This window comes from Numida meleagris, chromosome Z (genome assembly GCF_002078875.1).
Source record: "Numida meleagris isolate 19003 breed g44 Domestic line chromosome Z, NumMel1.0, whole genome shotgun sequence".
In the NCBI taxonomy this organism is placed as follows: domain Eukaryota; kingdom Metazoa; phylum Chordata; class Aves; order Galliformes; family Numididae; genus Numida; species Numida meleagris.
Window position 1 is genome coordinate 1,921,037 of NC_034438.1, and position 27,599 is coordinate 1,948,635.

General features: G+C 42.9%; 1 protein-coding gene across 9 annotated transcripts in view; it reads left to right on the forward strand.

Moving 5' to 3' along the window:
• The window catches only part of ST8SIA5 (ST8 alpha-N-acetyl-neuraminide alpha-2,8-sialyltransferase 5), a 66,283-nt gene that overhangs the window by 10,725 nt on the left and 27,959 nt on the right, over window positions 1–27,599 (forward strand). For 2 of the 9 annotated variants that reach the window (XM_021379912.1, XM_021379913.1), the window contains exons 1-2: window positions 5,725–5,873; window positions 21,641–22,310. In XM_021379912.1, the coding sequence (XP_021235587.1) occupies window positions 22,180–22,310 (131 nt within the window). In that variant the 5' untranslated portion in view covers window positions 5,725–5,873; window positions 21,641–22,179. The other 7 variants (XM_021379911.1, XM_021379904.1, XM_021379906.1 and 4 more) reach the window with 7 other exon arrangements.

Here is a 27,599-nt window from a genome sequence, read left to right on the forward strand (position 1 = left end):
ACTTATTAATTACTTCATCTACTTACTAAGCATGCATCAATATCTAAAGGATAGTTGATGAAAACAATCAGAGACCCCCCTTTCAATGAAATAAAGAGAACCCCAGAAAGAATTATTAGTATCAATAAAGAGACCACGAAATAAAGTACGAATCTTGTTAGTTCTATATGCAGAAGCAACATTCAATTCCTACAATCTCACTTAACATAAGACATTTAGCAGATATCTGCCTTGCTTAGCAATGCAGAGGGACAGGCACTTCAGGAAGGCATTTTGTCCTGTTATTTGCCTGTGATCAGTTGTGACTGAATGACAGTAGAATATGCCACATGGTGTCATCTCTTCTCTTTCACTGGATGGTTTGCAAGAATATCTGGCACTGATACTAACACAGAAAAACAGCTCAAAAGATTTTCAAGACTACTGTCTCTGCACTGTCTTTATTCTTTTCGCCTCAAATTGGTGAGCTTGCTGCTGTGCTTGGTTTGAAATAGTTTGGGCCCAAATGGCTGCTTTTGAAAACCCAAGCTGTAAAAATGAAAATTTGGAAAAGACCGATATTTGTAAATTTGAAATGAGTTGGGGTTGTTTGTGCTGGTAAAACACACTGGCTTGTCTACACATGCCCAGTGAACGGAGTCAAATTGTTTAGAATTGAGGGTTGGTCTCGTAAATAAGGCACCCAACATGGTTTGGGAAATGAGCAAAAGGCTTTGTAAAATTACATAATCTCCGCCACCATGTCCATGCCTGTGAATGAAATTAATAATGGTGCCCTACCTTACCATAATTTGTTTTCACTTCTTACAGTGATACAATTATGGTTAATACTTCTTACAATTTAATATGATATTAATAGTGGTAATTTTATATCATAGAATGGTTTGAGTTGGAAGGGACCCTTAAAGGCCATCTGGTCCAAATGCCTGCAGTGCCCAGGGATGCCCACAGCTCCATCAGGTGTCAGAGCCCTGTCCAACCTGACCTTGGGGTCACCAGGGATGGGGCATCCATCTCTCTGGACAATGTTAAACTGTAGTATTAAATATAGTGATACAGATGTGGAAGCTTTATCATCGATACATTTTATCAAATATTCAAGAAAATTTAGATGTGTTCATTCTGTTCTGTAAATCAATGAAACAGAAAGGGTGAGTGCAATGAATGAAATGTTTTCTGCTTCAGGTAGAATGCAGGCAGATTTTCTGCTCTGAAGTAACTGAGGGCAACCCCGCAGTGCTTTGGTAACTTTTCTGTCTGCCAAATTGTACTGGGAAGGTCACATCTGTTTCTCTGGGAGCAGTTATGTTTTGTAATTGATTGGAAAGAATGGCATAGGCCAAGGGGCAATGCAGTAGGTTTGCCCTGAGCAGAGCCAGCGTGGAAATAAACACAATTTCAAGAAGCTTATCAGGAAGGCAGTTTTGGTGAACCTTTGCTTACAAGATTTGAAGTCTCTGAAGTATCTCTATATCTGTATTACTCAGGAAGAGAGCAGGATGAAGACTGAACGCTCCTAATTGAGCCAGATGCTGCAGCCAGCTTCCTGTGTTGCTAAAGGCATCGTTTTCAAACAGAATTGATTCAAGCTACTTGAGGAGGCGAAAAGCATTACATCCACAATAACAACACTGTTAAGGATTTCTGTATATGTAAGTGACAATAGGATGGTTATGAGAGCTCTTTGTTGTCTCTCACTCTTCCCAGAACTCCCAACATTTGACATTACTTTCTGACCTCACCAAGCAGCAATCATAAGCAGCTTATAGTAATGACAAATGTGAAAAATGGCATTAAAAGAAGGCACTATAGTCACAGGAAGAAAATATCTTTTGTTGAGCTGATTATTAGTTTGTGGTCAGTAAGGTACAGGAAAATATTTTTTCATTTTACAAGCAGAATGGTATATTTTATAGCACCTCCCTTCCCCTGAGAGCTGAAAAATATAATGTGAACTCTTTATAGTGTCACCATTGTAACTGTGAGACACCAAATTTCTGCAGCTCAGAGAATTTTGTCAGTGTTGCATAGGGCAAAAAAGTAGAACCCCAGCCATTCTGTCAAGTTTGTATTTGGTTGTAATGCCAGCAGGTCCGTGGACTTGTTTTCATCGTTAGTGGGAAGTTAGGCACTTTTTATTTATTTATTTATTTTTAATACTTGTTCTGAGTCTTTCTGCAACTGAACAATCCTTTGAAGCTGGGAAATTGCATTAAGATCAGAAAAAAAGGAAGGATTTCTCTCGTTGGCACTGCCATATGTTTTTCCAGGTGGAAGTACAACAGGGCACAGCAAGGCAGGGATGGTAAAGGGGACCCTGTTGTGTGTGGCTCCTGGAAACCATATGGTGCAGCAGTGTTCCAGCTCTGACTGTGAATTTTTCTTCTTGTGCTCTCTGGTGAATAGGATCATTTCAATATATGCTCCAGTTTTCTGTTTGTGCTTAGGGATAGAGTGCTTCTTCATCACCAGAACTCCCTTCTGAATCAGGACCTACCTCAGAGAGAACCTTGGAAGAAACACAGTTTAGGTATGAAATACTTCTAAAATAATTGTCTGAACTACCTTTATCATGTAGAGGTGGTTGCAAAGGCTTGGGTTATTGGACATTTTTGGCTACTGCATTTCCAGGAGAAGAAATCTCTCTCCGTCTTGAAGTGGTAGCTCCTCTGAAGAAAAATGCTGTTTCTCAGCCAGTTCTTGTGCCCTCGCAGTAATGCTAAGCTGCAGTTGGCTTGGTATCAGGGCTTCCTTCTGATCCCTGAAGGGAGCTGTATGGAAAATACAATATTCAGAATATATTATTTAGCTTTCTCAGGGTGTTCTTCAGGGCATCATGCTGTAGAAGTGTTAACAAAACCCAAGTTCCCAAGTTCTTCCTGCTCTATTGTGTTTGGTCGTGCATTTCTGGGACTACACAGAGAGCTTCACATCTCCCAGGCCTTCATTTCATAGAATCATAGAATTTGTGGCTTCTGGGGAAAAAGGCATAAATCTGTGGCACTTTGCAGTTTTGAAACAAGAAGGTCATGCGGGGAAATTTGTAATTGTAAGCTGCTTAATGACTGCTTCTATTCTGAAGCTGGAGGGGGCCTTATGTCTTCTAAAACATATTATTATCTCTAGAGCTGTGATCTCTAACATAACTGTGGGTATTTGCATCGTCCAATCCTTTTTAAAAATCCTATTAGACTTTTGACCTCTCTGATTTCAGTGTGCACAAAATCCTTTAGGGCAAAATCAACACTGTACAGTGTTGCCTGCACAGATTCCACTGAAGGTGTTTGTACACTGCAGCCTTCCTGCCTCGTGGTGTCTGAATGGTTAGCAATCTGAAGCTGTGCTTTTCTGCCACTATGGCAGAAAGGAATTTGTGGACAAATGTATGGGCACAGAGCTGAGGTACAGAGTTGTCCTCAGTGTTCCTAAGCTGTGTCTCTTTCTCCATTTTTTACCTTATTTATTGCGTGTTTTCCCTTTTTTTTCCCTTATTTATTTTCTGTTTTTACAGAAGCTGTAAGTGCAAACTAACTCAAAGTCACGCACACTACAAGCAAAATAAATATTGCAGATATTGCAGTAGAACCTGAGTTGTGCATCCAGGCAGTACCTTGTGAGCATCACCCTGATGTGAGCTGGCATGCAGCACATTTGGCAAATTACCTACTCTGCTGATACCTGCATATACTGGTTGAGTGAGGAGGGCATCGTCGTCATTGTTGTGATTTTACACTGCACAAAATACTGCCTTTTACTTCGCAGATGTTGGGCAGAGCAAAGCTGTCCACAGTTATGAGAATGTCATTTGTGACATTAATTAACTGCAAAATGGCAGTTGCATCTTACTTTCCTTGCAGGAGCATACTCTATTAACAGTACTGAGTGTGTCATTCTATTGTATTTTGTCTTTTAATGTTTTATCTGTGATCAGAGTACTGCTCCGCAACCAGAACAAAGTAAGGTATCACAGTTTTCTAACAGCAACACTGTTACAGTGAAAACAGTGTCCCTTGGAAGTAGAAGGATCTCATATTGTTGATTGCACAGGTGCGCCACATCTCCTTAGTAGACCATAAAGCATTTTTTACAGTATTTTCAACACTGATGTCTTTTAACTTTCTTGACTGCTCTGTGAGCCAGCTCTCTGTGAATAACCATTCTTGAGTTATTGAGCCTGAACTTCTTGTTTCTCCTTGATCCTCTACCTGATGAAAACAATGTTCTCCCTTTTCCTTTTTACTGGTATTTCTGAGAGGGGACACAGAATTCTGGAAAAATCAGAAATTTCACCTTAAGTATTTTATGATCCCTTCTGCCTGTCTCCTGCTGCACCGCTGTTACCTGGTGATGGTGGAAATGGAAAGATAAAGTCATATTTCTTTAAGTGTAGACACAGTAAGGAGGAAAAGGAAAACGTGAAACGTAGGCAGCAAACCAATTCTTCCATAATATATTTTTTGAGAAACATTCCCATAAGCTGTAGAACTCTCAGGTGAGTTTATTGTGAGGCCCGTGACACCGGGAGCATCTTACACCCATTCGCTGCTCTTCATCAAATGCACACTGGTGCAGCAAAGAATTGTTTTTATCCTTCCAATTTCCTTTTCTCTGTGGGATTCCTGCAAATGTATCTGGTGTGAGAATTTCAATCTACCAGTAGAAAGGTTGGAGTATGGTAGAGGTCTTTAATTTTGCTGAGAGCCCGAATTTGGTGGCCGTGTGTATGGGGAATGCACTTGTGAAGTCGGAATGTTAGATAAACTGACAGATAAGTTCTGACAGAATTACAGGGGCTGCGAATCGTAATAAGGATGGAGAAGTCCTGCAATGTATCTTCTCACCCATTGTCTCATCTTCAAGGCTTGTGTGTTCATCCAGCTTTAGAACTTCAGAGATGATTTGAGGTGTGAAATGTGATGGAGTGTTGATGAGGCAGGGACAATGCTTCAGATGTCGCCAACAGTCTGTTGTTGTTTTCCAGCCTTACTGCAGATCTACCTGGAGGCTTTTAGCAGGAGCAGAAAGCTGTGTTGTGCTGTGTTAGACAAACAGGAGCAGGCAGTGCTGTCCTCAATTAACTATTAATTCAGCAGTCCAAATTCTGCAAATTTTAACCTGCTTTGTTACGCCTGTACTAATGTGAATGGCTCCAAATAGGTCAGTGCTTGAGTCAAGGTATTCATGGAAAAGTTTGCAGGATCAATCTTAAGATTAAGTGTTTGACTCAAGGTTATGCAGGAAGGAGGTATTACTCACACCTTTTTTTTTTCCTTCCTTTTTTGCTTTTTTTTTTTTCCTCATCTATAAAAATTGCGTTGCTTGAGAACTGTAGAGTTAGAATTTTGTTCACATTTCATGAGAAATAAACCTCTTCAAAGACAGACTAAATGCTTCTTACATTTAGCTCAATATTAAAATTTCTTCTTAGAAATTGACTCCAGGGGATTTCCAAACTGCTAGGGCAACCAGAAGAGCTGTTTCCAGCAAAGACAAGGATGTAGCACAAGGAAGAGGCTTCCCCCAACACAAACAGCTGATTTTTGTCACATCAGGCCAAAAAGCTGCAAAAGAAATTGGATATAGGGCACAGAGTGAATAAAAAAGAAGAAGAATGCACGAGCTGAGGCAGTGGGTGGGTTCCCTGCACTGGGTTGGGCTGAAACTTGACATCAGGAGACTGAAACCTGGCATTGGTGGAAGCTGCAGTGATGCAGAGGTGAGGGCTGGATCTATGATTGGGCTTAGAGGAGGTGGGAGAGGGGGACAGCAGTGGCTCAAAGCAGAGAAGGAGGAGTCCACAATTAACAGGAGAGAAACAGAGAGAAAAGGAACACTCTGGCATAATAGGAGGGCAGCCACAACACGTGCAGCAGGTAAATAAGTAGTCACAGTAAAATAAGGGGAAGTTGGCTTGGAGAGCATTTGGCTGCTGGTGCTGGCCTGGATTTATTGCTGCTTATGTTTGCTGTTCAGCTACAGCACAATTCTGATAGGTTTGTGCAAAACCTTAGAGCAAATCTAGATACATGGTGAAGTGTGCTAGAGGCTTTGTTACCAAAAAAAAAAAAAAAAAAAAAAAAAAGTGAGTCAACTTCAGGCATAAAAAAAATTAGTTTTCAAGTGGGGATTTTTTTTTTTTTAGGTAACATACATTTCTGTGCAAGAAAAGAGTTCAGAGGTAGGGTGAGGACCTCTGGGAGATGCATGCGTGCTATGGAAGAGCAAAAATGACTTGTAGTTGGATACTGAGTTTCATTTACGTTAGGTTTTGTCCTCTAGATGTGCTGTGAGCTGTTAACACCTGCACTGAATGCAGTAGCCAAAAGTTTTGGAGTATCTCACTGACTCTAATAATAGTTTCACATCCTAGGAGAATGGTGTGAAATTCTAGAAGCAGGAAATAAAGAGAGATCATAATGGGAAATGGCTTTGTGAAGACATGTGCACAAATGAGAAGTCAAATTAAGTCCTGTTAAGTCTGACTCAGGTATGAGTTGTCTCAATTTGGCTCCTGGAGGGTTGCAGGGTGTTTTTGTGCTCAGTAGCATTGGAACACTTTGCAGATGCTGCCAAGTTAATCCAATCAGTTGTTCTCTGAGCATGAATTTTGTGAGTGAGCGATCAGGGCAGTGCTGGGGTTGCAGGTCATACAGGATCCCATGAAAATAAATAGTGTAAATGGTCCAGTGTGGGGGAGGGAATGGAGAAAGAGACTAAGCTATATTTTAACAGCGTGACTTTATAAATGTAATCCTGACTCTGCCCCTGAAGAAAGAAATTTGAGGTCTTATTTCCTGTTTCTACGTAAATCTGTTATTTAGGATCTAGTATCAGCTAGCTGTAACTGAGAAATTACAGTAATGAATCTTTCTGCCACGTCCAGAAGGCTGCTGGCTGCACGGCACCTCTCTGACGTTGCTTGCTGTAATTGCATGCGCAGTTTTTAATACTGCTGAAACACCACAGGAAAGAGAAGAAAGTAGATGCCTGGATTTAAAGAAATGATGGGCCAGGACTTCCCAGCTAAACCCCAACAAAGAAAATGTTTGTCTTTGCACTTGATTCACGAGCAAAAAAAGAATAGTGAGGTGTTCCTGCGAGAGCACAGAAGCCACATACGCAGCTCCAGGGGTTACAGTTAATTGTTCTACAGAGGCAATATGCATCACCAGTGTCCCACTACAGCTTTGTTGAAAGCACTAAACGGCTCTGCAGCTTTTGAAAGACCTCGAGTGTTTAAAGACTGTGCTTGTTTTTGACCATCGTTGTTGTCTTCCTCCAGACGTAAACTCTTAACAAGCTTGTGCATAGAGAACATCTGCTTTTGCAAAGTGGTTTTATTCTTGGCTCTCGATTTTGCCTGTTCACTGTAATGTGAACTTATTTTTAGAAGCCCACTTCATACCTTAGGCACATGAGTGTGCTTCTAAGATATTGAAAAACAACAGTGTTTTCCTATTAGGGGAAGTGAGAAAACGGGAGGAATCAGTATTTGCCTCTCTTCTCTACCCCACAGGCATGATTTATTCTGGAAAATACTGGGAAGCCGTGACTGAATGAAGGGACAGCTCTCAATTGTAAAGCTGCCAGCTTTTGGAGCTGCAGTCCAGCTGCTCCGAGCGTTCGTGTACAGTTTCTATTCACAGTATTGCTATAGGATTTACTTAGAACCTCCCCTTCCTACTAAATTCTGGGAATTTTACACAGAATCTTGCTGATTTTACCTGTAGCACCTTTTCATGCCAGCTTTTACTTAAAAAGCGTTTTGTAATTTGGGATGCAAACACTTACTGAGTCACTGGAAGTGACGGTGGAGAGGTATAATCAATGGTTCATTGCAGGGAAAGAGAGTGCCAGGAGGCTGCAGGTTGAGTGAATTTTCACTTGTCATCATCATTTGTCTCCCTTGCTGTTTGTCAGCTTTCCGAAGATCACCCAAGGAATTAGGATGCCAATCTCAGGATTGGAATTGTTACTGTTTGGTTATGGAGATGAGAAAGAGATTGTTGTAAAATATTTACATTTATCGTTTTTAATAGTCATTGAAGTCTGTGCTAGGTAGATCACCTTTATTTAATACAAGAAAAACAAGTTGGTAGAATCTCACCAGGTGTCTCTGGGTCTTGCAGCAAGAACGTGGACCCACTGCAGAGTTCTCAGTTATCCTTTTCAAGATCTGAAGTGCAGTCTGACCCCACAGTCTTTTTGCTTTAATGGAGCATTTCTGCATTCCTAGCTGCTTGTGTCATTGTAGCAAAATGCCTCTTTTTGGACTATAGCACTGGGCAAATCAGCAGTCCTGGTTTGTGAACTCAGTTATATATATCCTGACTCAAGATCTGAGGAGGAAATAGCTGCTGGTCTGTTTTTGTTGGCAGTGTAGGTTCTGTGCTCTATTAGCAGTTCTCTGTGGCTACTGTTTCTGTCAATACCCTGTGAGTGATTACACACAGAAAAATTGTGTGTAATAATCCTTGTTGGGTCATCATGTCTTCTGTGTGATCCTGGCATGCTTTCAGCATTTTGCTAGTCCTAAACTATTAGCTGTTTTCACCTCTTTTAGAGCAATTTCTTATTTTTCAATTAAACTTACTTTGTAGCTAATTTTAGACTATCATTACTTTTAATATTTCAATTCAAATATATATTTCAGTATTCTAGTAAGGAACTTGTGTCTGTCAGTATTCAATCCTTGCTTGAGTCATGCGTTTTCTGACATTTCTAGAGTACAACAGTTCTAAGAAGAAAAGCAAATACTTCTCAGTTTTAGTGGATGTGGTCGTTTATATTTACTTACTTAAAGACAACCACACACACATAAAGAACCTCCTGTTCAATGGGTATGTAACTTTTAGAAATAAGACTAGAGCGAATAGATATCTTTTAGCACGAGGGACTTCCTAACTCTGCAGCTGAAATGGGTATACTTTCCAGATTCACAGCTAATAAAAATACCAATATCAAAGAGCTGGTTCAAATTCCTGTAGGCATCTATTCCCTCTTTAGACATCTGTTCCCTCTATACTGTAGACATCTATTTCCTCCACACCCTGTTTTGTTAGAAATGTTTATGATTAGACACCCTAAATCTTGCTGTCTTGTATGTGTCAGTAAATCCACAAACCTTAGTGTCCTATGCTTTGGAATTAAAATTACCTAAAAAGCAGAAATATTGTTTTTTGGAAAACACTTTGAGCTCTGCAAAGCTCCTACCTGCGCTTCTTCCATCCTGGTCACATCTCTTTGAAGTTAGAATGGAATGAGAAGTAATTAGGTAAATTAATCCCATATGCAGTGCTTTTCATTTTGCAAGAAAAAAATAGTTTGAGTTGGGGGTGAAAGCAAATTGCGTGTGTTTTAAACCTAGGACTCATTAAGTTTTCATATGTTATCTTTTTTTTACCATTAATTTATTTTTGGCAGTGCTGCGTACATAGATAAGAGAGGAAAGAAAATCCGCCCTGAGACATATTACTAAAGTTTTGTAAAATTTCAGGTTGTATCTTTATGTGAACTTCTCGAAACCTTCATACAACTTCAATCCCAGTTTAGCTGAAGAATCACCTAATTGAAGCTGAGTGGATGTGTCACACTGATCCTAGTTTCCATTACGTACTCAAAGAGCGTTGGCCAGCATTGGTGCTCCTGGTTTGTTCCTCTGTGTTCAGCATTAATTCCATAACGCTTCTTCAGCTTGATACCTCTCCTTTCTTCCAGGACAAAATGAAGTTTTCAATGCTGATAATTAGACGAAAGGATTCTATTTTACTTGGTTCATCTGCCTACTAATAATAGCTAGAATGCTTTTTGAAAGCGGAATGAAATGAAAACAGACACAGGAAGGAAGGAAGGCATCTGGATGGATGATGCCATCATCTACACATTGGTTTTAATCCCTGTTAGGTGTTGTAGAAGTGGCAGAGACAAGACTACTTTATGGGGTCTTGAGCAAGGCACTGTTTCTGGGTGCCACAGCCTGGGGACAGAGCTTTCTCCAGGTGGACCTCTGCTGTGGGCATCAAGCCTCATTGAAAAAAAGGTCATTTGGGTCATGAACTTTAGGATCCATCCACATTTTTACTCATTTTTTAATTCATAAAGCTACTTGATACTGTGGTGTGTTATTTGCACTTAAGGCAGTTGAGTGAATGGACACTGTGTTACTATTCTGTGTTAAGAGTTATCCATATAAAGAAGCGGGGATGGTCGTTACCCTTGTTCTATGTGTGGGATGTTCGTTTGTTCCCAGGGAAACGATTAAGGCAGCATTTGAAGAGTACAAATGAGAAAATATGTTCAAGCAGAGCTGCAGGCAGAATCTTATAGAAGAGTGAGTAAACCTTTGCATTAACCAGATCCGAGGTGGAGGTTCCCATTAGTGAATGAGGACCTAAGAAGAGATCTTAAGAGTATACAGAATATTAAGTGACACGGAATGATATTAAGGATGTGTTGTGGTGTTTTCAGCCTGCATGATACTTTAATCCTCAGATCTGCTGTCCTGCAGTCATCAGCTGTACTTAATCAGGAATGAAATGCCCAGTTCAATTCTGTTTTTTCAAATGAAATTTGGCTCCCAACTCCATTGCCTTCCTGTGTATCAGTGAAGGTTGGATTCAGTGTGTGATTTGGATCTTATCATGACTGCAGGCCTTATGAAAAATTGTATTTGACTTAAAAAGTGAAACTTGCTTGTTGCAAGCTGTTTGGTTTTCCCTCTGGACATTCACTAGCCTGTAGTAAGAAAGTGAAAATGTGTTTTCACTGTGTTCTTGGGAGTTCTGGGCAGAGCTGAGTCACTGTTCCTATCCCACCCCTGTGTTGGAGCCGTTCCATAGAATGTGGGGTTCTGCAGCCTGGTGCCTCTGACTTCACCCCCCTGGCGCTCTCAGCTTTCCTTGTGCAGGGCAGGAGGGACCAGCAGGGGCTTCTCCCTCAGGACAGTGGGCAGTGGTATGTTGAGATAGGTAGAATCTTGCTTTTCTCCCTCTGGCTTGGTCCAATTTTTGCTCTTCTTGCACATAATAGCTGACTTTCCTAATTCTGAGAGCTGTTACCTTCTGATATGAGACCTGGGCAATGGTTAAAGTCAGTGGCTCTGGGTTGTTGTGTGAGGTCCTTTCAAATCAGTCAATGACTGTGTCTATTATCTTTGCCAAGAAAGGAATAAATCTTAATAACCTGTAATAACTCTCACTAAGTGCTGTTTCATTTATTATCAGAGATTCTTGCTTTGCAAGGGTTTGTTCCTTTTCAGTCAATGGCTCTAGACTTTAATAACTAAAATTCACGTCTCGTTAGCTTATTATCATTTTGAGAACACAAGGTTATTATTTTGGCTAAATCTCACCCTGTAAACTATAGAAGAATTTGTGCCCTTCAGAGTGACCTCATGTGGTAGGAGCAAAAAAGAAAGCAGTCAGATGCCATTAGCAGCCTTCTGTGGGTCTAATGGCCAGCGAAATCGGGGAGATGCCTGGAGCTTTCTAGCATTGCTGTTGCAATTTTGCACATCATTGTCCAAGAGCATCCACACCATATCCAGCAGAGCCCAGCTCAGTTATATAATTACACTCATCCCTCCCCGCAGCTTTCTGGGTGAGGTAAATTGGCTCTTGGCTGCCAAGAACTTGTACTTCTCACTCCTGCTTCTTCCTCTTTCCTGCCTGGTGTCCCCCCTCCTGGTTTCCAGAAGCAGCTCCACGTGAAAACTAACCTTTAAATTTTTTTCTGCTGCATTTATTCTAAGCTGGATTACCTCTCTGATATGCACCACACATCTGTGCAAACGCTAATGCCCTGAAGTCCAGGAGCATTGCAGCAGCATAGGCAGGTGGCTGGAAGCACGACAAGTTTGCTTTTTCTGCTGTTAGCAGCAGGTTGAAGTGCTTGGAGCGCTCCAGCTTCATGCTGTCTTCAGACATTAAAACCATTCTGTCCTAGCAGACTGTGAACATTTCCGTAAAATATTCTAATCTGAAACGCCTTGTTGCAAACTTTTGAAAATGGGATATTTTCTTATTTAATTAGGACCTCTTAGACCAGGTGCTGTGCTTTCATTAGACAACTATACAGATGTAGGAGAGTCAAAAAAAAAAAAAAAAAGACCAGAAATCTTTCCATATCCAAAATGGTATAATTTAGTCTCATCCAGAGTCGTGGATACTGTGTTGCCCTGGAGTGATATGTGAGCAGTAACAGTGCATGGACCAGGCTGTGACTGCTGAAGATGTGCAGAGAGGAGAAGAAGCCCGTGACAGCATCCCCAGGCTGTGAGGCAGAGGGCAGAGAGGGGAAGGGAGCTGTTGTACTTGGGATGTTCGACTTGTCAGAATTTGTTTAGTGAAAAAACAGAAACATTTCCCAAAGCTTCTTTGCTGAGCTCTGGGCACATCTGTTGTACGTTCAGAAATGGAGCCAAAATAACACAGGGGAAAAATTAACTCCCTATTGTCAGGCATGGAAAAGGAATGAAATCCACTTTCAGCTGTCAATTTTTAAGTGTAAAGGGGAAGATTCCATCCCCCAGCACATCCCCAGTAGTGCCCTTGGGGGTTTACGAGGCATGCTCTGAGGAGCAGTTTGGCCAGCTTTGGGAATACCACAGTCCCAGCTCCGTGCCCGTGGTACCAGCATAGCTCAGCTTTCACAGGGGGTTGTCAGCAGGAAATGCAGATTTTTAGCTGTGATAGATCCCAATTACCCTCCCTCTTGCTTGTCACCAAGCTTTTGTGAAAGTCAGAGCCCAAATGAAGTCAGAACTTCTGGAGTTCAAGATATCAGCAGACCCTTTGAGAAGGTCAGGATGGGAGCAGGGAAGACATAGCAGCATCCCTTGGATGCTCAAACCCTGCACTAAAAGTCTCCTAAGGAACAAAATACCTCTTCTATACTTGCTGCCAGTTCTTGATTAATCGGGTGCTTCCCCCGTTCCATTCCTAGCAGCATATTTTTCCATCAGTGATCTTGATCTTGCTGCAAATGATTCATTGCCTGCAAGATCAGAACTGCTCCAAAAGTTAGAATATTTTGCCCTCAGAAACTCGTAGATTTCTCATTGGAATGCTTTACATACATTTTTGAGGCATCCGCCCTACAGAGGTATTTTTTTGTTTTAAAGGCAACCATTGCGTGTTCCCTCCTGCAATTTAAAAAAAAAAAAAAAAAAAAAAAAAAAAGGATTGGGCTGGTTTTCCTCCCATGGATTTGATGGAAGTTGTCCTCCTTGAGTTCCTTAGGTTCAAGGCAGGCAGTGTTATGTGCAGGGCACCCTTTTCCAATAGTTCCCCATCTCTAGAGAGGCAGCTGTAGCAGTAAGTCCTGCTCTGGGGAAAACAATGTTTTGTAATGATTTCCCATCCCCCCAGCCAGCTGGGGCAGAGCTGAGGCAGCTGCAGTGCGGCTCCCATGGGAAACAGCACAAAGAAGTTCAATTAAAATAATTAGTTAATGCCTTTTTTATCTGGCATGATCACAAATAGAGGGAAAAAAAAAAAAAAAGTAAAGCTTGAAATAACTCCTCTACGAGTTAGTCCCATCTGATACTGGATGCTTCCCAGCGCTGCTCCAAGCTATCTCTGGGAGCTGAAGAGCTCTTGGTCAGTTTCTGGATTGAAGGTCCCTGTGCAGGGTACAGCCACTTTGCAGGTTAAATTTCACAGCAACAAAAAAATACATCCAAATTGTTAATGCAGTGTTTGAGATTCTGCTTCCTCCTCTGAAAATCAAGATTGCCTCCCATTATGTTAAACATACGCTGGCGTTGCTTCTGATTAAGCAGTAATGCAGAATTTGCCTGGTGATTCAACCTTATGGAAGAATGTACAAATAGAAAATACTGGGCCAAGTATGCCCTGTGGCACAAATCAATGAATCACAAATCACTGGCATTTACCTTGTCATTAATTGCTTGTTGTTCTAGGTTTTCTCCACTAACCCTCAGATGGTGCAGCAAATAGAGATGTCTTTTGTGGGCATTTTAAGTGTTCACAGCAAATAAAGCAGTGTACCAGGAGCTGTGGCCTCAGCGAGCTGCATTGTTATTGCCATAGCAGAGTGGTGTTTGGTTTGCAGACAAATGAGATGAGGAAAGAATGAGATGTAAGCTGAAAAACAGGGCAGGTTCTCATTAGGATCCTTATCTTCCCTGGTTGCACTCTCTGATTTCAACGCTCGGTCAAATGATTCAAGCATGGCTATATTTTCATTTTATATTCCTGTTGTTGTTCTGTGCCGTCCCGATGGTGGGACCTGGAGGTCAGGCATTAGTGAAGGTCATGGAAATAAGAGGATGTTGGATAATTAGTGCTTCAGGTCAGACATGCTGTTCCTATCTCCCACTCCTTAGCAAATGATTACAGAATAGTCTAGCTGAGGCAATTTGGAGTGGCTCAGAGAATGTTTTTTGTGGTGTTAGTATGCAGGCTGTGAAGCTGTGTGATGCTCTGAGCCTTTGCATGGGCCATCAAAGGAATCCTAGAATCACAGAATGGTTGGATTGGAAGGGACCTTTGAAGGCCACAGAATCATAGAATGGTTGGGTTGAAAGGGACCCTGAAAATCACAGAACCATGAAATGGTTTGGTTGGAAGGGACCTTGAAGACCATAGAACCATAGAATGGTTGGGTTGGAAGGGACCTCAGAGTCCCCTCAACTCCACCCCTGCCTTCAGATGGTTTTCCCCCCACCAGCTCAGGCTGCCAAAAGGCCCATCCATGGCCTTGGGCACTTCCAGGGATGGGGCACCCACACTTCTCTGGATTCTCTCAGTTCTAGGAGAAATGCTGTTTTAAAGTATCTGATTTTCTTTCCATTATTGTACTGTCTGGAAGTGTAACTCCCCTCCTCTCCTATACCCAGACCATTTTTGAATATTACTGGGAGGAAAGGAATATTCCAGCTCCCAGATCTGCCGTGTTTCCTTTGGACTGTGAGAGCAGGGTTAACACAGAAGTGCTAAGAGGTGTGAGCAGAGAGAGTGAGTCATGTGGACAGAATGCCAGCAGCAAAGCTGGCGCATGTTGTTTCATTCGCATGAAAGTATGTTTTATTCATTTGCTGATGATCATCTTCAGTAGCTGTAAGAGAGAAAAAAGGAGGACCAGAACATTACTGGAAATCTTGGTGAAATTCTGCAGCTTTGTCACCTTGCAGTGGCAGTTGGATGTAGCAAAGGTAAGTTCCTGTGCTGGTTTTGCTGGAATTAATACAGGCACTTTTGAATGGATTAAAGCTGTGGATGTCCCATCCCTGAAGGTGCCCAAGGCCAGGTTGGATGGAGCCCTGTGTGCCCTGGACCTGGATGGGCTTTGGGGTCCCTTCCAACCTGAGACATTCTTGAATTCTGTGATTTTTGCTTTAAGTCATAAGTGGAAATCTTCCTACATTTTTCCTGGTTGTTTTTGCAATAAACATCGTAGGCTAAGGAGTGCTGCAATTGCCAGCTCATGCTTGAGGGAGGAGATGCTGAGGAGGACAAAGATGCTCATCTGCACAGCACATGGATTGTCAGGTGAGGGGAGTAAATGGCAGATGACTGCACCACACCGTGCAGAAGTCACAACTCCAGTGCTGCAAGCAGCTGTGCTGCTTTCACATACTGCTGCTTTGCTTTCCCAAGCCAGCTCGGGGATGTCAGCACTGTAGCGTGGCTCTGCCTGAAGTTGTGGAGGAACATGGAAATGAGCACAGACCTCTTCCTAATTAGCAAATTAGAGTGAGGACAGTTGTCCCACGGGATGAGGATAAGGGGGGCTTACCTGGTGGTACATGACAGTGGGGTAATGAGAAAACTAAACAGGGGTAAGGAACAGTTTTCAGACACCCTTTCCACCTTTGATTTCTTTGTTAAAGCTCAGACCTTACGTTCAGTCAGTTTATAATGACAGTTTGTAACTGTAAGGCACATCCTACGTAATCTCCTTGTCTTTGCCACGTCAGGAAAAAAAAGTGAAAATTTCATGTAACTCTTGGCATTTTATTAAGCAGATATTTTATGACAGACAAGAATTCTCAGCATTGTTCTTGTTCTCCATCTACTCTCATAGACCGTAAGGACCCCAAGCCAGTGCATGTTATTTTTATTATCAGGGAAGGTCTTTCCTCGTAGATTAATTGGCTTTTGAATCCATGAACCTTTCTGTGTGAATCTGACACTCTGGTTCTTCTTCTCAAGTGCAAAAGAGGAAATACTGATTTGGCAGCTCCTGTGTCATCCACATCTATGAAATGCCATGCAATAATGTCACTAATCAAAAGATCCAAAAGACAGACATAATGTTAAAACATATTTAAAAAAATCATCTGCTTGATGCAGAATACCTTCACTGGTTTAATATAACAACATACTGGCTCTTAATTTAAATTTAGATTCATCGAAGGATATTCTTGTTGATTCTGAGCCCAGAGATGCATGTCCAGGCCTCATTATTTTTTTAACCCAGGGCCAAAGCCTTACACACCCACTGCTGTTTGCGCATGCGGGTCCTATTTATTATCATTTAAAAGAAGTGAGAAAGTTCAGAAGATGCTGTACCAGGAGTAATTTGTTCCCAGTATGACCTTTTTAGCTGCACAGGATCATGAAAGCATCAATGTGTCAAGAGAACTTTTCAGAACAAAACTGCCCTGTTGCTAAAATAAGCTTTAATTGATTGGGAATTGCATCGAGCCTGACAATCTGTTCAATTTATTATTATTTTTCCTTTCAAGCTTCAATTCATATGTTCTGAAGTGACTGGATTGCTGTTCACACATACCTCCCTTCCCACGCTGCAGGCAAAGAAACCACCCACAGCCCTTGTAGCTCCAGTGGAGCTGCTGGGTACACCTGGAGGAGAGCAAGAATGCTGACTGAGAGTGAAGTTTACATAAAGATGATGGGAATGTTCTGTAAGTCACTAAATGCCACGCTGTGCTTCCCTCTGCTTGGAGGAGAGATCTCCTGGGGACATCTCTCCCTGTCAAAGGCATTTCATTCATCTTAGCTTGTAGGGCACCGCATCCCGTAGGCCAGATGCTGTCATAACCCCTTTGTTGGGGATTAGTAATGGGTTGTGGATGAGCTCCCACTCTGTCTTCCCAGTTTTGGGTTTTTAAAGAGCTAGCACAACTAAGTGGCTACACTCTTGGTTATTTTAATACATAGCCTAGTGCAGGCTCCCTAGAGAAAGGTCAACACCACCATGTTGCTGCTGATAGATGTGCAAGACTTAGGGCACATGGAAGGGAGCTGGGGACAATGCTGGGGACAGTCATAGAATCATTAAGGTTGGAAAAGACCTCCGAGATCCCCAAGCCCAACCCACCCCACCATGCCCACTGACCATGTCCCCAAGTGCCACATCTCCATGGTTCTGGAACACCTCTAGGGATGAGGATTCTACCACCTCCCTGAGCAGCATGTTCCAATGCCTGACCAAAGGGTGCACTGTAAGCAGGGGGAACATAGCGGGTGTTAATGAGGTCAGATAATGGGGGTTCTTCATGAAGAATGATATGAAGCTCAGCGTCTGCACCACGTGGAATCATGGAATCATAGAAATAAGAAGCTGGTGAGAACTGAAGCTGGTGGTTCAATCAAGAGATGTATACTTCATTACTTTGAATGCAAAATCAGCACAGAACTGTGATAGATGGACATAGGTAACTTCTCTGTAGCCAGATAATCTCCTAAAACAGATCTGTTCTCTGTCTTGATTGTAATTCCATAGTGTAAAATTTTTGAAGAACTCAATTAGCTTATTACTCAAAGAAATCTTTACTTCAAAGAGTCATAGAATCATTGAGTTGGAAGGGATCCTTAGAGGTCTTCTGGTCCAACTCTACTGTTCTGATCAGTGCTGTTCACTGACATGGCAGAATGCATTCCAACATCAGAGTCATTGCTTCTGTGAATTGAATCCAACATTATATGTCATATTTTAGGATTTATTAACATCTCAGATTAACAATTTTATCTTTAGTGTAAAATTGTGTTCTTAAAATAGTGGAATCAGTGCAAATTGGGCTTGTCACCATTAGATAATGTTTGTCAGCATTAGAGCATGTTTGTCACCCTTAGACAGTGTGTGATTCTTCTGGCCATAGGAAACATTTGTTCATTGCATTAGCAGCTAGGATATTTTCTGAAAAAAGAAATACCAAAACTTTCAGCTGTCACTTTTAAGGTGGGTGGCACTAGCTCCAGTGCTTCATAGGCTTTCACCAGAAGGTTTTAAGCTTGGGTTTGGTCAACTCCCTGGGAGTTTTGACTTGCTTGGGATAGGTAAGTGCCACCCATGAGCTCCTGAATGGCTCTGGCAGCATCGCAGCCCTCTGGATTTGATCTCCCCTGCTGTCTATGAGAACGTGGTTCTCACAGACATATGGTTGGAAGGAAACTGGTGGTGATGTAATGGATATCCAGTGTGCATACCATATGTTATCTCCAGGACACATCCTCCACAGGTAGCTCTGGTGCCAGTATGACCTTTGTCACCCCCTCATGCCTCAACCCAGCTAAATAAATATTTACTCTTTAGCTGAATCCTTTCAGCTTCTTTAATATCCTGGTTTTAGACATACAGATTCCTGGTGATAATGGGATGAGACGTTGTGTTAAGCAATCGGTTGTGCTAATAAATGCATGTTTGATATCTGCAAAAGAATTAGTACTGATAAGCACATGTTTATGGTTTTCACAGTCAGTTGAACCTTAAAGGCATATACCTGTGTGCCAGTGCTCAGCTAAGTCAGCGGTCTGGCAGCTGACAGGAGCGTTGTAGAAACTTTCATTTAGAGGAACAAGAAGGTAGGAGAGTGAGATCTGAAAGATCTACAGCCTTACACAGCTTTTAATAATCTGCTGTGTGGAGTTCTTTAATGTGCATAACGAAGAAGGGTAGAGAGTGGCTGAGCAGGCAAGGAGAGAAACATTCTTGTAGGGGAATATTAGGCATGTTGTGCTTTACTCTGAACCTGTACGGTCCTGTGAGCTTAATATATTCATTCAGTGATGCGTACTGTGATTTAAACAACCAACAAGACCCATCCTGCTCTCCGACACACAAATGCCCTTGCTTCCAGCCGAAATGAGAGTGCACAATCAGTCAAATGCTGAATCAGATGACTGGTTTAGTGAGAGATACTAGGGGAAATTCCCAGCCAGACTTCCCCATCAGCAGTGATTTTCTCTGTTTTATTTAAGTACAAAATAAACTGTGATTCAGAAATAAGGACTGCACATTGTCCCTTCAGCAAAGGTGTGCTTGGTGCCTGCATGAAAGCAGGAACCTTTTTCTGATGCATTTTTCTTTCTGTGGAGCTCCAGGAGCATGGTCTCAGTGGTTAGCCAGGACCACTTTGTCTTTGCTATTCAATTTTTAAAAAATTCTTCATGTGAACTTCAGAGAAAACAGTGCGCTCTCATTGGGACGTGCCACTGCCTGAGCATTTTTCTGTTCATGTTGCAGAGCTCAGTCACTGCTCAGGCTGGAAGTGCTGCTGGAGGTGCTCCTGGTGATGGACCATCAGTGGTGGTATTTAGCAGGCAGCTCACATGCAGGAAATGAAGGCCAGCAGTGTGTAAGAAGGACAGCTTCCAGCAAATTCATGTTGTGATGGCACAAGCATCTCATGCCTGGTTGTGCCCAGCAAACCTGTGTTTGCAACACGACCTACTGTAAAATGCTTTTTCTCCAGCCTTTTTCAGAGTTTGGAGGGGCTTTTCTGTTGCTAAAGTACAGAGTGTAAAATAATTATTGTAGAACAGGGCTGATGACAGTAAACAGATTTCCTTTACATATGACATTAGGAATGGAATCTCTGCAAGATATGGCACAGAAGACCCTCTCCATGTATGTGTCTGTGTGCTTTGCTCCTTGCATTAGGGATGCAGTGGTTCTGCACAGAAATGTCTCAGTGCTGTATCTTCTGATGCAGTACAGAAGAGTAAGAGGACACAAATCAAAGGCTGCATGACTGCATGTGGCCATCCAGGGCTTTGCTCAGCTCAAGCTGACCATTAGGAATAACTGCTCAGCTCAGGAGTTTGGTGCACTGACTCAGTAACAAATCACTTCAAATGGAGAGAAATAGAGGAAGGAAGGCAGAAAGCTTTCAGTAAAACCAAGATGATATTACTGTCTTCCAAAGTGGTGTTGCACCAACAGAAAGTCTTAAGTAGACAAATTCTGCTAGTAGACAAATCTGTCATGGAGGATTTTCAAAGGTACCCATCAAAATCCAACAAATCAAAGCATTAAGTGCTGTTTCCTTCACATCTGCCTTCATTTCTCAGCTACCCAGTGGAAATCCACCTTCATAGCATCTACATAGCAGCCACACTGCTTTTCCTGTTGCTGAGGATTAAGGTGCATGTAAATGGTATGGTTCCTGTGTGGAAACATTTTCATATTCTATGAGCTGACATGAACTGATTGTTAAAAGCAATGTATCTGGCCTTGCAACTGGTGAGTTTGATGGGAGGGAATCCAGCTATTGCCACTGTTTAATTCACTGGCCCCCAGATGTGTGATATTCCCAGTACAACAGAGGTGAGCGCATCCGAAACAGTTATTTTTCCATCCAGAATATTGTTTTTTTTCTGACCCCAAACCAGAGTTTGGAGTGTACTTCCAAGGAAGCGTTGCCCTGTCCTTGATTATCCCTGTGGATATCTGTCCCTGGGACAGGGCACCGGGCTGGTGATCTATGCCCAGCCCCAGGATGACCACAGTTCTTATGTGAACAAGTGATGACTGAAGCCTGTAGCTGTGCTCACAAACGTAGGTGTGAAGCTTTCAAAGGACTGGTAGGGGGCAACCAGCCCATGGCAGGGTCCCTTCAAAACCAACCATTCTATGATTCTGTGAAAGTCAAGGGAGTCTGAAGGGGTAGAATGACCTCAAGGGCTCCTGCCTGCAGGAGCTCAGGGTTCAGGTTCCTACCTCAAACACTTCTATTACTTCTGCTGGTTACAACAAAAGCAGCTGCTTGCTGCTTTGCACCGCTGCCTGCTGGCACGTTTTGCACGCGTTGATTTAGCTGTTGGAAAATTTGTCTGCACAAAGATTTCCCCGTTACCTTAGACAAGGGTTTATTTCACCGTATTTTGTTGTTAAAATCCGTATCCCCTATCTGCCACTTGGGCAAAATGAGCCCCTTGCTGTGATGTTTACAAAGCTTTCATTGGAACTTGTTAAAGAAGCTGAGCGCTGGGGGTAGTAGGTTTTGCTCTCACATCAGTGACAAAAGTGCCATTATTTCCGTGCAAGCAGCATCGAGCCCTCCTGACAACAGGGGGATTTCAGGGAGCTCTGATGCTTGTGGGCAAGGTTGTATTCTTTGCCTATTGCAAAAAAGACTGCTCCCCGCAGAGAGCAATCGGAATATTTGTCTCTTTAAGTGAATCTGAGAGGCAGGCTGCGCGCTGCGGCTGCGGGGCTGCTCCGCGCCTCCAGTACATCAGCATGCAGGAACTGAGAGCATGTCCTTGAAGGGATGCTCAGTGACCTTGCTCACTCTGAAGGAATAACTGGGGGAAACGCAGGAGCCCAAACAGTGAGTGGTGTGTGAATACGGCTTTGCATTTGGCATGCAATGCCAACAGCACACTGCTTCCCTGCCAGGCTGACCAGATTGCTGTCATTGTTTTTGCAGGGGACTGAATGAAACCGTCCGCGCTCTTTCGTTAATAGCACACCCTGGTCACGTCTCCGTGCGAGCACATTGCGCTGGGATTGCTGAGCAGAAGCAGCAAGGTACTGATGGCGATGCATTTCCAGTGCGGGCTGCCAGAGCCCTCTGTTTGCCATTGGCTGCGGTTTTCTGGTTTATTTGCAGCTTCCCCCATCTGGAATATGAAAATTGGATCGGAGTAGGTAATTGCTAGCAGCGGGTTTTTGAGAGAGGCTTGGTGGGAGCAGAATGCCTCTTGCACAGCACTGCCTGTGCTGAAAGAGCTCTGATTTTAGATGTTAGCCACGTCTGAATCACTGGGAAACTTTACCGTGAGAGCACTGCGCACAATCCTGGAGCTGACAGCCAGAGCGGCACGGAGGGGGCAGACAATGGGATGCCCTGTCCTTGAGTTGCTCCAAGAACAGACACCCAGCGCTCCCCTTGGCTGCCCCGCAAACAGAGCATGAAGGTGACCACGGACTGAATTGTGCCCCGTGGAGATCCCGCAGCTGTTAAGGATGGGATACACAGACCCCTCGTCGGGCAGGGATTTGCTGGGAAACAGAACTTTGTTCTTCATCTTCATCTGCGCCTTCGCTGTGGTCACCCTGCTGCAGCAGATCCTCTATGGGAGGAACTATCTCAAAAGGTAAGGGGTGAGACTGTGCAGAAAAGTTATCTTCTCCAGCCAGTTCTGCTGGTCTGAAGCACCTCCCGGCATTGTGCTGACGGTACTAATGTCTTGTCAGTCCGGGAGAGTGCATCCAGCATCTGCAGTGTCTGCTTGATTGTTAATAATGGTGAGCACGAGGCATGTTGTACTGACTTGTGTTATTGGGATATACTGACTTATGTTTTTAGGATATCTTGACCTGGGTGTTTCTTAATTCTCAGCTCTTATTAATACCTGGGTCTTACTTAAGCTGTAATTGTGCCACCTGAATTTTAACTTCGATCAGACCCTGCCATCCAGGCTTTTCACCCCACGCAAGTTGAAGCTGAAATGCCTTCAGACGTTGAATTGAGGCAGCACGATCATTGCTTAAACTTTAGTGTCATTAGAAACAAACATGCCAACGCCATTCCTAAAATCAACATAGCAATGCTAGTGTTCCAAATAGCAGAGAGAACACTTGTTTTTTTCCCTGCTGTATTCCTGTGAATTTGCTACTGAGGCTGCTGTTTTGTAGAGCACATCGGCCTTTGATCTGAAACAGTGCTGCTCATGTTACTGCAAAACCAAAAGGGATCTCCAAGTGCTTAACCTCGACCCATACAGAGTTTATTTTGCTTAAATCTAGTTTGAAGTGTTATGGCTTATATGATTTTATAATAGGGAAAGTTTCTCTTGCAGGCTCTGAGGTAAGTAGGTGGCTGCTGGGGAATTTTCTATGGGAATTGAGCTGTAACTTGCCAAAAGAAATCAATGGTTTGGTTCTTGATTTGCAGCGCCAAGAGCAAACAAAATACTGACAGATCAGCAAACGTTTCTCGCCGAAGGGGGAAATAGCAAGTGTGGTGTTAATATGTATGGACAGGAGTGTTGTGGGTTAGCCATGAGCAGTTAGTGTGCCCTGCTCAGTGGTGAGGGGGTGATGGTTTGGGCATCTCACTTACAGAAATATGTGACTAGTTTAGAAGGAACCCAAGGAAAACAGCAAGAATGAGCAGAGTTGCAGAAAGCACAACAGATAACCCTGCTTGTTTGCCTTGGAGAAAATAGAGGGGAGATATGATAACTGTCTTGAGATACCCAGTGTTTGGAAAGATGAAGGTAATGAGCACACTTCTGTGACAATTCATGGGGTGACAAGAAATGGCAAGCTTTAATTACAACATGAAAGATTTGTTTCATCACAAGGGAAAACTTCTAAAGCATAAGGCTACCTAAGGAGGTGTAAAATCTCCATCTTTGGGTGCTGCAGGAACCCAACAGATAGACCAGGATGCTTTTGGTGCCACGAGGATAACCTGATGCCCAGGTGAGATCTCATTTTGCCTTACTTTTCCCATTTGTCCTAGAGGCCTTGCAGCCAGTAACTGGCTTTCCAAAGTGCAAGTGACTGCAAGAGGATTAAAGCGCTGAGAAATAGATCCCAAGTAGAGATGGAAATGAGAAATGGCCAAGTGAAAACAAAACAGTGAGAAGATACATCTAAAGACTTTCTATTGGGGTCAGTCTTTGTCCTGCCACATGCCCTGGGAACCTCTCCTGTTATGGACTGCCAGCAGGGAATGCAAAATGAGTGATGTCTAATTCCTAAACTTGCTAGGAAAAAGTTTGGTTTTGAGCAGTGCCATCCAAGGAGCTCGAGCAAAGAATTGTGCATTCATTTTGTCACTTTGACTGCAAAAGACTGCTGTTTTTGTTTCTTTTTAATCCAGCTTGTAATGAGTTGTCATTTTTCCTTCATTTCCTCACACAAAAAGATCTCCAGGCAGGTTTCTCCCTCACTCACTGAAGGGAAAAAGCATTCAGAGTCCTTTCTGCTGGGCAGTGCTAGTTCTGTTGGCTGCAGAGATAACAATTCAGAATGTGGCAGTTTCAAGCTGCCAGTTCTTAATGACAGAAAAAGTCATTTACAAATCAGCCCATGTCCTTACCATAGCATCATCATGAGGGTACTTCATTTTTTCTTTCCCTGAAGTGCATTACAGTAGGGGATGTTGGGTTTCTCGCCAGTGGCTGTAACTTTTGCCCAGTTTCCTCTTTCACAAATCCCTGCTAGGAGTTATGAGGCTCCTTGGGAGAAATTGTATCTCACACCTTCAGGGCTGTGGTGCTTTTGGAGAGCATCCTTGCAGAGAAATGGGATATTTATAGCCTCAGAGCTGCTTGCCAAGCTGGAGCCTGGGGACACTGCCTAAACTCAAAGCCATTTACACACTGGGATCCAACATGCTGCTTGGTTTATGACAGCATTTGCTTGATATCATCCCAACCTCTGCAACAGTAACAGCCCTCTGGGCCTCTTCCCAAGGCAGCAGGAAGAAATTCCGTCGTGTATTTAGACAAAGCTGAAAACTGTCCTGAAATACTCTTCCAGTAAATGTGCAATGCTTTTAAGCCTAAATATAACACAAAGCTGGCTTGTTCCTCTGCAAGGAGATGGTGGAAATGGCTATTGGCCAGCAAGACTGAAACCAAGCAGCTAAAACAGGCAGCTTGGACAGAATGTTGGGGCTGCATCAGCTCCATCAACTGATGGCTGGTCTTAGATCAACCTTAATGATTCTGTGTTTCTATTACTAGGGGCTGGTCCCCATAAGTGGTGTGGACGAAAACACTGTTAGTTGGGAGTGGACAAATGCACTGTTTGTTGGGAGCCAGATGGAAAAATAAGCTGTATGGCTGTGAGTTCTGCTATACACTGTGCCCTAAACAAGCAGGGAATGGGCTGATTGTGTTGCCATCAACACTCCTCAAGCTCCCATGGAGGCTGGTGGCCCTCCATCTACCCATGGCTGTGCTCCCAAGCCCACAGGGACAGGAAGGCTGCAGGCAAGAGATCTCCAGGAGAGGAACTCCACTCAGAGAAATCCAAGAAGGTGTTCCAGATTTCAAGGTTTTCACACATTTTTCACTCACCAAATAAATGCTGCTCATTTCTCTATAACTACCTGAAGGGAGGTTGTAGTGAGCTGGGGGTCAGCCTCTTCTCTCTTGTCACTGGTGACAGGATGAGGAGGAATGGCCTCAAGTTGCACCAGGGGAGATTTAGGCTGGACATTAGGAAATACTTTTGTGAAAGAGTGGTCAGGCGCTGGAATGGGCTGCCCAGGGAGGTGGCTGAGTCACCGTCCCTGGAGGTGTTCAATAAACATTTAGATATAGCATTGAGAGACATGGTTTAGTGGGGTTATTGGTGGTAGGTGGATGGTTGGACTGGATGATCTTGTAGGTCTTTTCCAACCTAGCTAATTCTATGATTCTATGATTCATTTCCTTTGGCTGGTGCTTTGTAATGTGCCATTGGAAAGCAGAATCCTGCTCACCTTTTTTTACTCTTTTTCCTTTTTCCCATCTTTTAGCAGTGCTCTCAGGAAAGGCAGTGTCTCATCCCCATAACAGCCAAAGTCCGAATGAGAGTTAAGCTCCATGACTTTGGGAAGCTGTGGTCTCTGATGCTCCTGATCCCGAGTAAAAAGGATGATGAAATGAGATATAATTAAGGGACTTTAATACAGATCTCTGGGGTAATTATTTTTGTTTTAGGATTAATGGGATGATTAAAAACCCACTGCATTTATCTGTCAAAGTAGGTTAAATGCCATGGACTTCTGCTTAAACCCAGAGCCTCTGCTTGCTGTTGTATTAACTTATCTCTCCAGAGCTCAGCTTTTGGCTGAATTTTCCTTTGAATCAGATGCTCAGCTGAGGGCTGGCCTTTTTTTTTTTGTGAGCTCTTGTTTGGACAGCAGGGAGTAACCCTGGATTACATCCGGAAACTGCCAGTTCTGTATAAACTGCTGAAATGGTCCCTATTCTCCTCTTCCAACCTGTAGTGTGGGGGAAATCAATAGAAAAATACCAGAATATTACTTGGCAAGATACCTATGTTCTATTGACAGGGTTTTCACTAAATATTGGTTTTCTAGCAGCCTGACTTCTGCACAGAGTGAGAGCCAGCTGAAGAAGTGAATCTACCCATTTAAAAACATTTTTAGTAGCATCAGAGCACTTTTGCAAAGATATTGAGGACTTTAAGCAATGATTACTGTAGAGTCTGTCATGTGTGAAAATGCAGAGAATCACCCAGCAAGGAAGAGCAAACATTCACATGCAGCAGAATGCATTATTTGAAAGCTTTATGACTTTCAGATGAGATAAAAAAACATTCTGTGTATGTGTGCCTTATAATTAATACCAGGCTCTCATAGCTTTATACCACCATTTTGGTATTTTTGAAGTAGCTTTCATTCAGCCTTTGCAAATGAGCTCCCAGATGTATTTACCCCTTTCTTTACCCTCTTCAGAAAGATAACATATGCACAGGATGAGCAAATAAAGGACAGCGAATAAACGTGGACTACACCTTGAAGGGATCGTGTGGTTTGCAGAGTGCTGTAAGGCAAGATCAGGTCTCTTTTGTATCAGGGCCAAATTTCTTTCCATTTAAATGTTTCTCCCAACAAACAAGCTGAAGGTCACTCGATGATTCATTTATCTAATGCACATTTATCTAATTATCTCTATGCCTCCTCTGTTTCTAACCAGAAATATTATCCCAGTGGAATGACGTGCGAAACCATGAGTCGTCTTGCTGAATCCTTGATAGGCTTTTGGAGCAGGTCTTGGTTGTGTTGGTTTTCTTCAGAGGAGAAGAGCGCTGGAAACTTCAGGAGATGAGAAAGTCTTGAAGCGATATAGACAAATATGTGTATACATGGAAAACACACACAGGATATGGCCATCCTCTAAAAACGACTTGATGTAGCCTAGCAGATCAGAGAAGCTGAGACTTCTTAAGAGCATTTCAAGGCGTGATGGGGAGCAGGGAGCTGGCATCCACATCTTGGGAAGCTGGCATCCCCATCTTACCATCGTGTGGCTGAAGTTTTAGTTTAGAGCATGGAAGCATGTTGCTTCCTCTCTCAAATTCCCTGGAAGAGGTCTCTGATGCAGAAAATAGGCAGGGATTTCATCCCTGCTCCCTGTGGACTTGCTTTATTGCAAGCATCATTGTGTTGCACTGTCAAGTGGTAAAAACATTTGACAAGCAAGTCCCTCAATTGCCAGTCCTTGTCCATTCCTCGGATAAAAGTAATTCAAAGCAATGGGAATCAGGTATTCCAATATTTTGCATGTTCAAATTGCATAATCCCCAATGTGTTACACCGTGCTCCTTCCTCAGCTGAACGCTTGAGTGCTGTGGGGCACTGCAGTGTCACAAAGATGCCTGCCCCTTTCCCAGTGGCCACCGGGTGATCCCCATTC